The sequence below is a fragment of the Aotus nancymaae genome, unplaced genomic scaffold, assembly GCF_030222135.1.
Source record: "Aotus nancymaae isolate 86718 unplaced genomic scaffold, 86718_ANA_hifiasm-v0.15.2.pri h1tg000004l, whole genome shotgun sequence".
NCBI lineage: Eukaryota > Metazoa > Chordata > Mammalia > Primates > Aotidae > Aotus > Aotus nancymaae.
The window spans coordinates 19,021,763-19,037,856 of record NW_026988415.1 but is presented as its reverse complement, the minus strand read 5'-3'; the positions used below and the strand labels follow the sequence as shown (position 1 = coordinate 19,037,856).

General features: G+C 48.5%; 1 protein-coding gene across 1 annotated transcript; it reads left to right on the top strand.

Moving 5' to 3' along the window:
• The first annotated feature begins 645 nt into the window (after positions 1-645).
• RAB33A (RAB33A, member RAS oncogene family) lies at positions 646-12,480 on the top strand. The gene is made up of 2 exons (XM_012458746.2): positions 646-1,004; positions 11,896-12,480. The coding sequence occupies exons 1-2, from the start codon at positions 747-749 to the stop codon at positions 12,349-12,351; spliced, it is 714 nt and encodes a 237-aa protein (XP_012314169.1). The 5' UTR covers positions 646-746; the 3' UTR covers positions 12,352-12,480.
• The last annotated feature ends 3,614 nt before the right edge of the window (positions 12,481-16,094 follow it).

Below are 16,094 nucleotides of genomic sequence, written 5' to 3'. Positions count from 1 at the left end.
TAGGCGCGGGTGGGGTAGGGGGTGAGGGTAGAGGGGACGGGGTAACGGGGACCGGGAAGGCTCCGCTCAGCTGTCCGCTGCTCCCGAGGTGAAAGAGGTGCCTCCGCCCCCACCCCACCCCCGCCGAGTCGCGTTGCTCCAAGGTCGAAGTGATCCAGTGATGCCTTAGGGTGCAGCTCTTTGTCCTCCCCAGCTGCGCTCGCTGCCCGCTGACCCTATGCTCTCTGAGCCAGTCGGGGCAGGGAGCCCGAAACTTATAAATGGGGGCAAGAAGAAGTCTATCCCAGGGTGGCGTGTGCCGCTGTCCCCACCCCCTCCCTTTCCTCCTGAGGCTTCTTCCCTCTGGTCCATCCCTGGGGTGCAGGCAGGGGACGGTGTGGACCGACGCGCGGCGGCGGCTGGAGCAGCGCCGTAGGGTCCTTCGCCCAGAGCATCCGGTCCGAGGGTACACACAGGCAGAAGGCTCGCAGCTCGTCCACTCTCCTCCCTCTCTCCTCCTCTCCCTAGCTTTTGTGTTGGTGCCTCCAAGCTGCAAGAAGGGTGTGCTGAAGGAGGAGGAGGGGGGCCGGGGTGAGAGGCACCCCCTTCACGCGCGCGCGCACACGGTGCCGGCGCACGCTCACACGGGCAGACACACGCGCGCGCACACACGCACAGAGCTCGCTCGCCTCAAGCGCACGAACGTGGACGTTCTCTTTGTGTGGAGCCCTCGAGGGGGTTTGGGGCCCCGGTCCGGTCCGGGGGAGATGGCGCAGCCCATCCTGGGCCATGGGAGCCTGCAGCCCACCTCAGCCGCCGGCCTGGCATCCCTGGAGCTCGACTCGTCGCTGGACCAGTACGTGCAGATTCGCATCTTCAAAATCATCGTGATTGGGGACTCCAACGTGGGCAAGACCTGCCTGACCTTCCGCTTCTGCGGGGGTACCTTCCCAGACAAGACTGAAGCCACCATCGGCGTGGACTTCAGGGAGAAGACAGTGGAAATCGAGGGCGAAAAGATCAAGGTGATCCAGGGGGTCAGGTCCGGGAAGGGAGGGACCTGGGAGGGGACCTCGCCCGAGGCATAGCTCTAGCCCAGCGTCCAGCGTGTGGCGGTTTCGCCTCTTGCTGAGCCAAAGACCCTCAGCCCCTCCTCACCCCTTTTCACCTCTCTCAGCGGGGCCCCATCCCCACCTCACTCAATTTTTTAGGGAGGGCAAGAATAGTGGCATTCTTACCCTTTTCCCCTGCCTGACAGGTCCTGCCAGGAAAAGCATGTTGGATCCCATCCTTGACCCCTAGCCAGAGCAGCGGCACCTGTGGGCAGAGGGAGGCAGGAGGCATCTCTGGGTCCTAGTCTGTGGGATGGATCCCAAAGCACTTTACACATCCTGAGGTCTCTTCTACCTCTTGGGTGCCGATAGGCTGCAAAACCCCACTTTGGCTAAGCCTCAAGGCATTAGAGGGAAGGAAAGGATGGAAATTCATGGAGAATGAAAAAGCTGTTTTATTTTAAATTGCAGCTGAAAGTTAAGATTAGGACTGAGTTGAGATGGGGTGGAGTGGAGTGGCTCTGGCAGAAAGCCATGAGCCCTTTTGAAGAAATTGAGGCAGGGTCACCAGCCAGCCCTTTGTAATTGACAAAACTTGTTCATTTGGAACAGGGCCCCTGGAATGGTATCTTCTTTACTTGTCTGGGGTATCTAATACAAGAACTGCTCCTTATTCATTCTGTTGGTATTGTCTTCAGAAGGTCTTTGTAAAAATGCAGAGTGATTTAACCGGGGGCCCAGGGAAATGCTCAATCCTCCCCCTCCATAAGTTTATGTAATAGGCGAAGTGCAAATATTCTTGTCTGACCATTTGTGCTCACCGTTCATTCAGAAAAGGTAGAAACCTGAGATGACAGGAATATGTCAGTGTGCAGGAGATGGCGGGAGGGAAGACATAACAAGGGCAACTTTGTGTGTCAGGGAGCAGAGGGGGCCTTTATAAAGGCACTGGATCACTGAAGACAACTCTAGGCTCACAGCTGGTCTTTCCTTGAGCCTGTGGTTGGACCCTACGCAGAGTCAGGGTGACAGTAAGCCTCCTTCTTGCTGGTCAAACAGCCACAGTGACCATAAGGCCCCTCTTCTGAGAGACATGGAGAGAAGAGCTGAGTGACTGATGAAACACTTGAAACTGTGTAAGAGTCCTGACTCCTTGATTATTAAAATAAATGTGTTCTAAAATTGGCTTCAGAAACTGGGCCAGCGCACTAGATGTCAGGAAGATGGACAGCTCAGTGCTGATAAGGGAGAGCCTCAGGGTCAGGAAGATAGAACATTATTTTGAAATTGTGATCTTTTTGTCCCCTTGTATTTTGGAGGGGAATTGCTACATTTCCTTTTAAAGTCAAAGGCGATATCTGTCTCTGTCCTTTCCTGGGGCTCTTATGTTGACATTTGCTTGGTTAGGACTTCCCCTAGTGTGTGTCTAGCTTCTTTAATGTAAGGCTATAATATTCTAGAATTCCTAAAACATGCCTTTGTAACCCAAAGTAGAAATATCTTTACAGATGGGCTCTTAAACCCTCAAAAACCTTAATATTTAATGCTCTTATTTGCTTAAAATCAAGTGTTACAATGAGCTAAAGAGTTCCCTGGATTTAAAAGGTGGGGAATAAGTCCATCTGAAATTTAGATGGAGAAAAAGGAGGTATTTGGGGATCTAAAGGAGGGAGGAGGAAGCTAGGAAGAGGAATGGGAGATGAATACGAGTGGAAGAGTCACCACCCAGTGGCCTTGGGGGAATTTTTAAACCATTTCTTCTCTTCCAACACCCCAGTACTTAACCAAACTGGATTTTATAGTCTCTGCCAAAGATTCCGGACTTTTTCCCAGAGGGCAGAGCCTGTGACAGTGTGACTCACAAGAAACAGAACTCAGCACAACACCACATGCAGATAAGTGCTTAATAAAGGCTTTTTTTGGGAAGATGATATTTTCAAGAGGACAAAGCCTTGTGACACTGCTCATGGAGGAGTCCTGTGAGGGCAGATTCCGAAGGAACTCAAAGTGGCACATGGGAGTGGGGAGATGGTGACCCTGCCTCTTGTAAATCTGCTGCAATCTCAGGGCCAGAGCTGGCAGGCGAGAGACCAGCATGTCTGTGGGAAGACGGCAGAGCCTGGCAGCTAGCACGTGATCTAGATAGGAAAAGATTTGGCCTCACACTCTGGCTAGCCTGAAGTTGTTCAAGGAATACGTGCCAAAGCCATGCTTGGAGATGACTGCCAAAGGCTTCTCCCTTTGGGAGAGAGAGAAAAGTCCAATGTGACAGTCCGAGGTCACCCTAGACCACAGCCAGCAATAGAAGGCTGTTGGGCTGTAACATACCAGCCCTTGCAGGAGAGTGGTAGGAGGTCTCAGCCAGCTCTTCTCAGTCCAACAGCAAGGGTGTGGCCTCTTCTGGGCGGCCTCCCTGTGTCCCAGGGTAACACATACATGAACCCCTGCTAGGGACAACTGATTTGGTGTAGTTGGAGCCACGCTCTAATTAATTATCAAGGCCATCCCTAGGGGGAAGCCCCATGTGCTGTCTCCAATCATTATGTTTCCCACCCCCACCCCATCACAGCATTTGCAGTTGAGTCCTGATGAACACAATTGTGTGAACACCAAGAAAAGCCTCCAATGAGTAGGCAATAATGATAATAATAATAACTTGTACATATTGAATAAGCAAAGAGCCCAGGCTAGGCACTTTCCATGCATTATCTTATTTGCTCCTCACAGCAGCTTTATGAAATCAGCACTATTATTATCATTCCCATTTTATAGATAAGGAGGTTGAGACTGAGAGAGATGAAATAACACAATGGCACATGGATCTGAGCTTCGGTCTTTGACTCTTGAGCCCAAGCACTTCGCCACCTCACTATCCTGCCTTTCCTGTGACAGGGCCACAATTTCAACCCACATTCAGAGACCATACCCTTTACCACGACATTCCACTCTAGAGGACAATATTCGGTCCCCTAGATTGGGGGAGTTTGACAGGTGGAGGTAGAATGCCAGGCAGCTAGTCTTGCTCTCTCTTCTAGACCAAGGACTCAGGGTTATAGACCAAGGACTCAGGGTTATAGCCCAAGGACCCAGGAGCCTTTCAGATGTCCCCTTCAATTTGCATCCAGGACACACAGAACCCACCTGGTTTTACTTTTTTTTTTTTTTGAGATGGAGTTTCGCTCTTGTCACCCAAGCTGGAGTGCAATGGTGGGATCTCAGCTCACTGCAGCTTCAGCCTCCTGTGTTCAAGCAATTATCCTGCCTCAGCCTCCCAAGTAGGTGGGATTACAGGCACCCACCAACACACCTAATTTTTATATTTTTAGTAGACATGGGGTTTCTCCATGTTGGCCAGGCTGGTCTCGAACTCCTGACCTCAGGTGATCCACCTGCCTCGGCCTCCCAAAGTGCTGGGATTACAGGCGTGAGCCACTGCGCTCAGCCCTGGGTTTACTTTTTGCACCTTGACTGTCTCAACTCAGATATGAGAGTCAGAGAATGTTCAGAGATAAAAGAGACTTTACAGATTCTGTAATCCAATGTCTTCCTCCTTCAGATAAGAAACTGAGACTCAGAGAGGGAAAGTGACTTGCCCAAGATTACACAGGGCCAGGCCTAGAACTCAGGTCTCCTAATTCCCTTTCTGGTGCTCTTTCCACACATCATGCTGCCTGGCTTAGAAGAGCACAAAATTCTCCCTCCAGCCTAGCTTCATGATCCATCCAACCCACAGGTTATCTATGACAAGGACCCAGAAGGACATCATAAGGGATAGCTGACAGTCTTTCCCGACATCAGCCTAGGAAGGGTGGAGGCATCCCCAACCCCAAAGGAAGGGTGGAGCTTCCCTTAATGACTATGGTGTGTCTGTCACCTACAGATGTAGCTAAATTTAGTCTGTCTCCTAAATGCATTGGAAAATGCTGAAAAGGGGTGTGTGTGTGGGGGGAGGGGAGGGTATATAGTAGAGAGGAGGCTAAGAAACTTGTTATTTTTTTGGAGACAGAATCTTACTCTGTCACTGGGCTGGAGTGCAGTGGCGCAATCTCGGCTCACTGCAACCTCCGCCTCCTGGGTTCAAGCGATTCTCCTGCCTCAGCCTCCCGAGTAGCTGGGATTACAGGCATCTGCCACCATACCCAGCTAATTTTTGTATCTTTAGTAGAGACGGGGTTTCACCATGTTGGTCAGGATGGTCTCGATCTCCTGACCTTGTGATCTGCCTGCCTCAGCCTCCCAAAGTGCTGGTATTACAGACGTGAGCCACAGCGCCCGGCAATTAAGAAATTAATTTTTGAACCATTCTTTGTAAATTTGCATGGAAGCTGCACTTCTGTCTATAATATTGGTTCCTTTCACAGGCTGGGCACTCCCTGTGCCCCAGCCCTGGGGACCATTCAAACTGTAGGTCAGCTGTGGCTATGGGCAGGTACAGCTCAGGACTGTGAATTTCTGTTCCTCTGCTGATCACTGGGGGAAAAAAAAACACCTTCCTATGTTACATTATCAAGTGGATGGAGGCTGAGCTAAGTGTTCCTCGGAAGCTGCCTGCAGTCAGAATGACATCATGTCTTCTTTAGGGCTTCTGAGCTTCTATCTTCTGCCAGTTAGCTTAATGGTTAATTATCCATCAGTGTGAGTTTCTCTGTCTCCCTTGCTGCTGCTTTCTGTGTGTGAGTTTCTCTTGGTCTCTGTCCTCCTTTGCCATTCTCTGTGTCAGCTTTGTGAGTGGATCTTAGATGCAGATGGGACAGTCCAGCTAGTTGAAAAGAGGTTTCTTTTAAACTTTTCCCATCATCCACTGGGGCACCTCCAAAGGTTACAGATGTATCTGTCTCCTTTTTTTTTTTTTTTTGCATTTCTACCCTCCCCCATTGGCCTCCAACAAAAGGACATTCATGCCTCATCTCTAGAAAGATGTCAGTCATGTTTCCTAGGGAAAAGAAATCCCCCTGTCAGCTAAGAGCACGTGCAGGGGGTGGAGGGCTTGCTGAAGCTCACTCAGGGAGGGCTAGCACCCAGAAAATAGTTCAAAAAGTAAATTTCTCTTTGGCAGTTCTCCACACCGTGCCCCTCCATCCTCCTTCAGCACCCCATGAGTTCGGGCCTGCCCCCTCACCACCACCCACGGCCTGTTGTCAGCATTCCTCTCTCCTCCCTCTCCCCATTGGAGAATTTGCAACTGCAACCGGAGGCTGAGGTTGCAGTGAGCTGAGAGAACGCCATTGCACTCCAGCTTGGGTGACAAGAGTGAAACTCTGTCTAAAAATAAATAAATAAATAAAACCAGGTGGGTTCCGGGTGTCCTGGATGCAAATTGAAGGGGACATCTGAAAGGCTCCTGGGTCCTTGGGCTATAACCCTGAGTCCCTGGCTCAGAAGAGAGAACAAGACTGGCTGCCTGGCATTCTACCTCCCCTGTTGAACTCCCCCAATCTATGGGGCTGAATATTGCCCTCTAGAGTGGAATGCAGTGATAAAGGGTCTCTGAATCTGGGTTGAAATTGTGGACTGTGCCTTAGATCTGTCTCACCTTCGAGAAGCCAAGCTTTCTGTGTTTTCCAGGATGAGAAACCAATGGGCCCAGGGCACACGGGAACCATACCAACAGAAGAGGGCTTGATGGTCTTTCTGAGACCAGAGAAACAACTAATATTTGCAGAATACTCGACATCTTCCAAAAGCCCTTTCTCATGTGTTATTTCACTGGATCATCCCAGCGACCATAGGAGAATCAAGGTCCCATTGTAGAGATGAGAAAAATAAGGCTCAGTTCAGGGAGGTTAAAAGATGTGTATGGTGTTTACTCAGCTTCTCCGCAGAAGAGCTGGGATGCTTGCTGCCTTTCCAACAGTGCCTGTTCAAGTTGCAGCCCATCTAGACTTAATGGTGGAGGTTTCGGGCCATGAAAGAAGGGAGAGTGTGTATTAGGCACTGGGTCATGTACTTACGAGGAATACTAATCCTCACAGCATCCCTACCTGATTACTATTGTTACCATCACTTACCAGATGACGACACTGAAGACAGAGAAAGTAACTTACCTAAGGATACCTAACTAGTACATGACTTGGGCCAAGATCTGCACCCAAGCTGATTTGACTCCACTATACCCCACTGGCCATCTGAGAGAAACAAGGACCTGGGGTGCATGTATGTGGCTAAGAGGCAGTCTTCACCCCATCCACTGTATGCATGTGGTGCCCACAGGAAGGGAGGAAAGGGTGAGAGGAGAGGCAGCTGCAAAAGAGGAAGGAGATGCTTTCACTGCCTGGCGGGGGCACAGGAGTTTATGAAGATGCTGAGAACAGGAACACCTAACTCTCAAACAAAATGAGATCACTGCTAGGCAAGGTGGCTCATGCTTGTAATGCCAGCACTTTGGGAGGCTGAGGCAGGATGATTGCTGAATCCAGGAGTTCCAGACCAGCCTGGGCAACATAGGGAGGATCCTATCTGTACGAAATAAAAAAAAAATGAAAATTAGCTGGATGTGGTAGTGTGTGCCTGTAGTCCCAGATACTCGGAAGGCTGAGGAGGGAGGATGGCTTGTGCCTAGGAGGTTGAGGCTGCAGTGACCCATGATTGCGCCACTGCACTCCAGCCTGGGTGACACAATGAGATCTTGTGTGGAAAAAGAGAGAGAGAGAGAGAGACAGAGAGACAGACAGAGAGACAGAGAGACAGAGAGAGACAGACCAGGGGGGCAGATCACTTGAGCCCAGGAGTTCAAGACCAGCCTGGGTAACATGGGGAAATCCCATCTCTACCAAAAATACAAAAATTAGCCTGGTGTAGGTGGGGGTGTGTTCCTGTAGTCCCAGCTACTCGGGAGGCTGAGGTGGGAGGATCACCTGAGCCTGGGGAAGTTGAGGCCACAATAAGCCGAGATTGTGCCACTGCACTCCGATCTGGGCGACAGAGTGAGACCCTGTCTGAATTTATTTTGTTAAAGGAGATCATTTCGTGTGTTTAGGGAGCCTGCGTGCTGTGATCTTCCTTTCTGATGGTTCTGAGGCCACACCACTGCTTCTATTTTCTGCTGTGAGCAGCCTGCTTCCTGGCCCCCCTCTCACCGCAGACACGTCTGCAAAGAACGCAGGGTGGGGTTTATAAAGATCTGGAAGGGAGCAGTGCCTGCAGTTTAAATTCAGAGCTTCCAAATAAAAGCATCAAGGCTCCCAATAGTGTTGGAAAGGCCGAAGAGGTCTCCAGCAGTGAGGGCCCTCCTGGCAGTTCCGGCAACTTGGGTGGCGTATGCAATTATGAAGACAAAGAAAAGCCAAATGGCCAACCTCACTCAGTCTCAAACACCTCACACACTCCCACCCGTGTTCCTGCTAGTGGCAGGTATTTTTAGAGTCCTGAGCTCATGGTGTTAAAGCATCTGCCACATGCCTGAGGGCTGGTAGGGATTCAGCCTTCTTCAGAGGCAAGAGGCAAGAGTTAAGACTTCTAGGGGGTGGGGTGGGGAGTGGGGATCAGGAGCCAAGTTGTAATGAAATTTCTGGGCTATGCCTGCTGTCTTCTTACTGAACTCCATTACTCTGGTGGTCTGCTTTCTCTTTCTTCCTGTTCGGAATACCATGGAGAACGGGAAGAAATGAAAACCTTTTCTGTCTCTGCCTGCAGAAGCAAATCAGTCTTTGAAGACTTGTGTTTTTTCTGTGTGCTCACGGTCAGACGTTCCCTCTGAAATCATCTTGGCAGCTACCTAGGATCCCAGACTGTTTGTAGTTTTAGTGGTTCAGGCCATCACTGCCTTTTGATAACATGGCTGCTGCTGATAATGATGATGATGACAACCTCAGTGACGAGTGTGGTCTGATGCAGAAAAAACTGCTCACAGTCTTGCTGGAGAGCTGCCAAGAGCACTGACGAGACAATTAGAAAACATAAATCTATTTGAAATGGTAAGATGCAGACTCAAAGTGCAACAGAGATTCCTAAGAAAAGAGAACTGAAGGGAAGTTGGCAAAGGTTTGAGGAACAAGCCAGAGGCATGAACTGCACCTTGAAGAACGGGTGAGATCTGGATAGGGCAATGATGGGTCAGGCGATTCTATAGGGAAAGAGTAGACTAGCACAACCCATGGTACAGAGGAGGGAATCAACCAGGTGTAGCTGAGTAGTTTGAAACCAGGTTAGGAAGGGTCAAATTATGGCACAGAATTTCATTTGTGGAGTCCATGTGATGGCACATGCAGTAGAGGGCTACAGTCGTTTCCTGAAGAGGTGGATGGCATGCTGATACCAGCAGGGATTGAGGAAAGCTAGTCAGAAAGCAGTATTCAGAGACCAGGTGCGGGGACTCATGCCTGTAATCCCAGCACTTTCGGAGGCTGAGGCAGGTGGATCACCTGAGCTCAGGAGTTTGAGACCAGCCTGGCCAACATAATGAAACCCTGTCTCTACTAAAAATACAAAAGTTAGCAAGACGCAGTGGCACATGCCTGTAATCCCAGCTACTTGGGAGGCTGAAGCAGGAGAATTGCTTGAACCTTGATGGTGGAGGCTGCAGTGAGCTGAGATCACGCCACTGCACTCTAGCCTGGGTGACAAGAGTTAGAGTCCATCTCAAAAAAAAAAAAAAAGAAGAACTAAAAAAGAAAGCAGTACTCAGGAGACACTGCATTGATACTTTGCTGTAGTCCAAAAGTGAGGAGAGGAAAGGCTGGCTGAGGGCCGAGGGACACAGAAATCAGAATAGAAGAAGGGGTCAATCTGAAGGTCTTGCCAGAGGAACTTGGAAGCCATGTCAATAGAGGGAGATGACGGAGAGCCTGCACAATGAAAACTGATATATGGAATGATGACTCCAGGGCCCTGTAAAATCTTCACTCAGCCGGCAGATTCAATTATATTTACTAGATTATACTTACTGACTGCTAACTCCAAATAAAGGCTATACTTCGTTTTAAGAGCCATAGCAGTCAATTAGTGGCCATAATCAAATTTTCTTTGATAACTGAGAATTGTGTAGGGCCTTGGGACCATCATTCTGAGCATGAATCTCCCTTGTCCAAGACGTTGAATATATAAAGGGAAATAGATTGGGCTGAATGTATATCTCCTGGGAGTTGTGTCTTCGCATATGTTACAGATAGCAGCTTTTTCCTTCATAATTTGTCCTTTATCCCAAAAGCTGAAATACAGAAGAAAAATCCAGTGAATTAAGTTACCTTTTACATAACAAAAAAGTAAACTTACAAATAAATTGGAGGCTGGGCACGATGGCTCACTCCTGTAATCCCAGCACTTTGGGAGGCTCGATCATTTGAGGTCAGGAGTTCAAGATCAGCCTGGCCAACATGGTGAATTCCCATCTCTACTAAAAATACAAACATTAGCTGGGTGTGGTGGGAGGTGCCTGTAATCCCAGCTACTCGGGAGGCTGAGGCAGGGGAATAGCTTGAACTCGGGAGGTGGAGGTTGCAGTGAGCCGAGACTGTGCCATTGCACTCCAGCCTGGGTGACAGAGCGAGATTCTGTCTTAAAAAAAAAAAAAAGTAATGAAAAAATGTATATACCACCTATAGTCTCATTGCTCATAAATAACCATTAATGTTCTGATGTGTACACTTCCAGTCTGTGCTTTGCATATGTTTATTTTTAACATTTAAAAAAATTGAGACCATAGCATATGAAAAATGTTGTATCCTGCATTTTCACTTGTATTTTGTGAGCATTTCTTTCACAAATTTAGTCTTTAAAAACATTATTTTAATGGCTGCATAATATCCCACTGTACAGATATATTTTCATTTTTATTTTTATTTATCTATTTATTTGAGACTAAGTCTCACTGTGTCACCCAGGCTGGAGTGCAGTGGCATGATCTCAGCTCACTGCTACCTCCACCACCCGGGTTCAAGTGATTCTCAGGTCTCCGCCTCCCGAGTAGCTGGGACTACAGGTGTGCGCCACCAGGCCCAGCTAATTTTTGTATTTTTAGTAGAGATGGGGTTTGACCATGTTAGCCAGGCTGGTCTTGAATTCCTGACCTCAGGTGATCCACCCGCCTTGGCTTCCCAAAGTGCTGGGATTACAGGCGTGACCCAATGCACCCAGCTCCACTATATAGATATAAACTTTAGCTATTCCTCTTCTGTTGAACATTTAGGTTTTCCCTGTGTTTTAAAAAGTTCTAAATAACACTGGAAGACATTTGTACAAAATTTTGACCACATTCCTATTTCTTTTGTATATATTTCTGGAAATGAGATTACAGGTCCTAAGAGGTATGAACATTTTTGAGGTTCTTGATAATATTGCCAAATTGCTCTCCAGAAATGTTGGCCAATTTACAAACCAGTTTTTCAACTAAAAATCTTAAGTTTTTTTAACTCGATATTTTCAGTTAACAATCTTAAGAAAAACTTGACAAATCCTGAAACTTCTCTTTATGCTTTGATAAGTCAATTCTGCTCATCTGTCAAAGAACCACTTCCTGCGTCACGGCTTGTCACTCCATTTTTTTTTTTTTTTTTTTGATGGAGCCTCTCTCTGTCGCCCAGGCTGGAGTGCAGTGGTGTGATCTTGGCTCACTGCAACCTCTGCCTCCCGAGTTCAAGTGATTATCCTGCCTCAGCTTCCCGAGTGGCTGGGACTACAGGCGCATGCCACCACGCCCAGCTAATTTTTTGTATTTTTAGTAGAGACAGGGTTTCACCATCTCAGTCAGGATGGTCTCGATCTCCTGACCTCATGATCTGCCCACCTTGGCCTCCCAAAGTGCTGGAATTACAGGCGTGAGCCACTGCACCCAGCCCACCTCATTTTTATAATGCTACAGAGCCATGTTTTCTCCTCTCTGTTCACATTTCCTTTTCTGACTCTACGTTTGGGTTTTTGTATCTTCCAGGTTCAGGTGTGGGACACAGCAGGTCAGGAACGTTTCCGCAAAAGCATGGTCGAGCATTACTACCGCAATGTACATGCCGTGGTCTTCGTCTATGACGTCACCAAGATGACATCATTCACCAACCTCAAAATGTGGATCCAAGAATGCAATGGGCATGCGGTGCCCCCACTAGTCCCCAAAGTGCTTGTTGGCAACAAGTGTGACTTGAGGGAACAGATCCAGGTGCCCTCCAACTTAGCTCTGAAATTTGCCGATGCCCACAACATGCTCTTGTTTGAGACTTCGGCCAAGGACCCCAAAGAGAGCCAGAATGTGGAGTCAATTTTCATGTGCCTGGCTTGCCGATTGAAGGCCCAGAAATCCCTTCTGTATCGTGATGCTGAGAGGCAGCAGGGGAAGGTGCAGAAACTGGAGTTCCCACAGGAAGCTAACAGTAAAGCTTCCTGTCCTTGTTGAAACCAAATGGTGTAAATACAAGATAAATTATCACTGGAGTTTTTTCTTCCCTTTTTTCTGTGCCTGCATAATGCTGACACCTGCTTGTTTCCATACAAATTGATATCAAAATAAAATTTGTATAGATTATCACATGGCTTTTTGTCTTGCTTTCCTCTAAGACATTCCTGATTGTGATGAGGAGAACAGGGAAGTTTGCCCTACTAGAGTGACATTCTCACGCCAGGGCACACCCCCTACCAGCTTTCTAGGCTCTCTGAAATTCTCATCATTTGAGTCACTTCTTCAGAACTAATTCATTCTCTCACTCAGTGTAATCAGTAGGCAGAAACACCTGGTGGGGATAGGACACAGGCCAGAAATGTTTTTCTAGAGAGCAAGTGCAGGCGAAGTGCTAGAGAAGTCTTGAAAGGAGATGTGGGCTCATCAGCATTTCCTAGGTTCCCTAGATACACGCCTTGAATGTCCAGATAGGCTACTCTCTCCCTGTTTTCCAGTTTAAAAATAAAAAGTATGGCCAGACGCAGTGGCTCACACCTGTAATACCAAGACTTTGGAAAGCTGAGGTGGGCAGATCACTTCAGGTCAGGAGCTCGAGACCAGCCTGGCCTACATGACGAAAACCAGTCTCTACTAATAATACAAAAATTAGCCAGGCATGGTGGTGCATGCCTGTAATCCCAGCTACTCAGGAGGCTGAGGCAGGAGAATCACTTGAACCCAGGTGGCGGAGGTTGCAGTGGGCCAAGATTGTGCCACTGCACTCCAGCCTAGGTGACAGAGTGAAACTGTGTCTAAAAAAAAGGTAGTTTGCCCAATGAGCCTGATTACTTCCAGAATAGTTAGATTCTGCTTCCTATTTTTCACAATCCGTCTTGAATCCTAAGGTTGTTCCCACTGTGACCCCCACCCCCACCCTTTCTTGGATGGGGAGGGCTCAAGCAACAAATATCTATCAGGTCATGTCCCCAGACCTTTGCTAGGTGCTATGGAAGAAATGTTACAAGAGGACACGTTCCCTGTGTTCAGAGACCCTATGATCTAGTTGCAGGAATGATGTACACACTGAAACTATATGCAAACAAAAAGTAGACGACAACATCACCAAGTGTGAGGTTGTGCCATGGGAAGTGAGAGCATTATGTATTCATTATCAGGGAGGGTTCACAGGAAAATGATTAGACTTGTTTTGTCTGTTAAATAATGTGTAAGGCTTGGATTGGTAAAGGGGACAGGAGTGGGCAAAAGCAGCAGGGCAGGAATGACCTTGGAAGTTGGACAAGAGGACAACTGGGGGGTCTGGGCCAAGGACAGCTGAGCAGTGCTAGTGGGAGCTGAGGTTGGGGAGGACTTGTGCATCAGGCACAACAGTTTGGACTTGCTTTTTTTGTTTGTTTGTTTTGGTTTGTTTTGAGACAGGGTCTTGCTCTGTCGTCCAGGCTGGAGTGCAGTGGCGCGATCTAAGTTCACTGCAACCTTCACCTCCAGGGTTCAGATAATTCCCCCTGCCTCAACCTCCTGAGTAACTGGGATTACAGGCACCTGCCACCACACCCAGCTAATTTTTGTATTTTTTAGTAGAGACAGAGTTTCGCCATGTTGGCCAGACTGGTCTTGAACTCTTGACCTCAGGTGATTGGCCTGCCTTGGCCTTCCAAAATGCTGGGATTAAAGGCATTAGCCACAGCCTGGACTTGCTTTCTGAGCCAATGAGAGCTCTTGGTAGTTCTCCAGCAGGAGAGTCCTATAGTTATTTCTCATACATCTGGTCCTATTATTGATATGAAAGCTCCTTGTCCAATTGTGAAAGTAACTAAAAGTGGCTAGTAAAGGCTTGTCTACGATAGCTCCAGGTGGATTTCTTTGCTTGAGAGACGGTGTGCTCCTTAGAGGGCTCTCCTGTTGGAATCCCGCTGTGAGAGGGTCTCGGGAAGACAGCGCCTGAACACTTTGTCTGTTAGGCATATGGAGCTCTGCTCCTAGAAAGCGAAGGGTAACACACACCAGATGTGCTTCCCACCCAAAGAAAGAGCTTGCCTGGTCATGCGTGGCTTATCCTTACAGCTCTCTCTAGTCCATCCATCCCCACCTGACCTCAGACTCAGTCCAGCCCCCAGTCTGGTTCTCATCACTTGACTTTTGCCTGGATCTCAGTCTTTGGAACCTGCCTAGCACTCCAGTTACAGCTGGTTTTCTTTTCTTTTCTGTTTTTTTTTTTTTTGAGACAGTTTCGCTCTTGTTGCCCAGGCTGGAGTGCAGTGGTGCAATCTCCGCTCACTGCAAGCTCTGCCTTCCGGGTTCAAGCTATTCTCCTGCCTCAGCCCCCCGAGTAGCTGGGATTACAGGCATGTGCCACCAAGCCCGGCTAATTTTGTATTTTTAGTAGAGATGGGGTTTCTCCATGTTGATCAGGCTGGTCTTGAACTCTCGACCTCAGGTGATCTGCCCACCTTGGCCTCCCAAAGTGCTGAGATTACCAGAGTGAGCCACCATTCCTGTCCTAGAGCTGGTTTTCTTACTAGTTGTTCCCATCCAACTCCCAGCCCCAGAATCTCCCCAAAGGGCTGGGCTCCTGTTGTCTGTGGATGAGCTGCCTACTGGAAGCCTGGTTGCTATGCCTCTCCCGGATGAAACATTCCATGACCTTGTCTCACACTCCAGATGCTGACTCCTTGTTCAGGACACAACCTGTTGTTGTGTCGCCTTTTGGTTGCTGTCACCTGGCTCGCAGGGCTAGGCCACTGCTCAGTTACTGCAGGTGGACTTATCTGTCCTAATGGGTGCACTTCAGTTTGGATCCAGGCCCCTCTTGGTCAGGCCTCCTTCTTCAGTTACAGGGCCAAGGATGACAACGTTCCTAGTGTTATGAGTCCTCTTGCCTCTGACACCTTCTAGGCTTTCTTTCTTTCTTTCTTTTTTTTTTTTTTTTTTTTTTTGAGATTCTCCTGCCTCAGCCTCCTGAGTAGCTGGGATTACAGGCCCCACCACCACACCCAGCTAATTTTTTTTCTTGAGACGGAGTCTCACTCTGTCGGCAGTCTCACGAACTCAGCTCACTGCAACCTCCGACTCCCGGGTTCAAGTGATTCTCCTGCCTCAGCCTACCAAGTAGCTGGGATTACAGGTACCCACCACCACACCCAGCTAATTTTTATAATTTTAGTAGAGATGGGGTTTCACTTTGTTGGCCAGGCTGGTCTTGAACTCCTGGCCTCAGGTGATCTGCCCACCTTGGCCTCCCAAAGTACTGGGATTACAGGCATGAGCCACCGTGCCCAGCCACCTTCTAGGCTTTCACTAAACACTCACTGAGAACCCACTATATGCCACTGTTCTGAATCCTGGGGTTACATACATGAACAAAGTCCTGCTCTCCTAAAGGAGACAGACACTAAACAAGAAATGAGGCCCCTAAATGAGCTCATTTGAGAGTGATAAGGACTCTGGGAGCCACAAAACAGGGGAAATGAATTGAAGGTGACGGACGTGGGGGAGGGCAACATGTTGCTGGAGTGGCACAAAAGACATCTTTGAAGAGATGCCACTTGAGCTGAGAACTGAATGAAGAAAAGCAACCAGGGACAGATGCAGTGGCTCATGTCTGTAATCTGAGAGTTTTGGGGAGCCAAGGTGGGAGGTCAAGCTCACTCAGTGTAATCAGTAGTGGGAGGATGCTTGAGCCCAGGAGTTCAAGACCAGCCTTGGCAATATAGTGAGACCCCATCTCTAGAAAAAAAATTTTA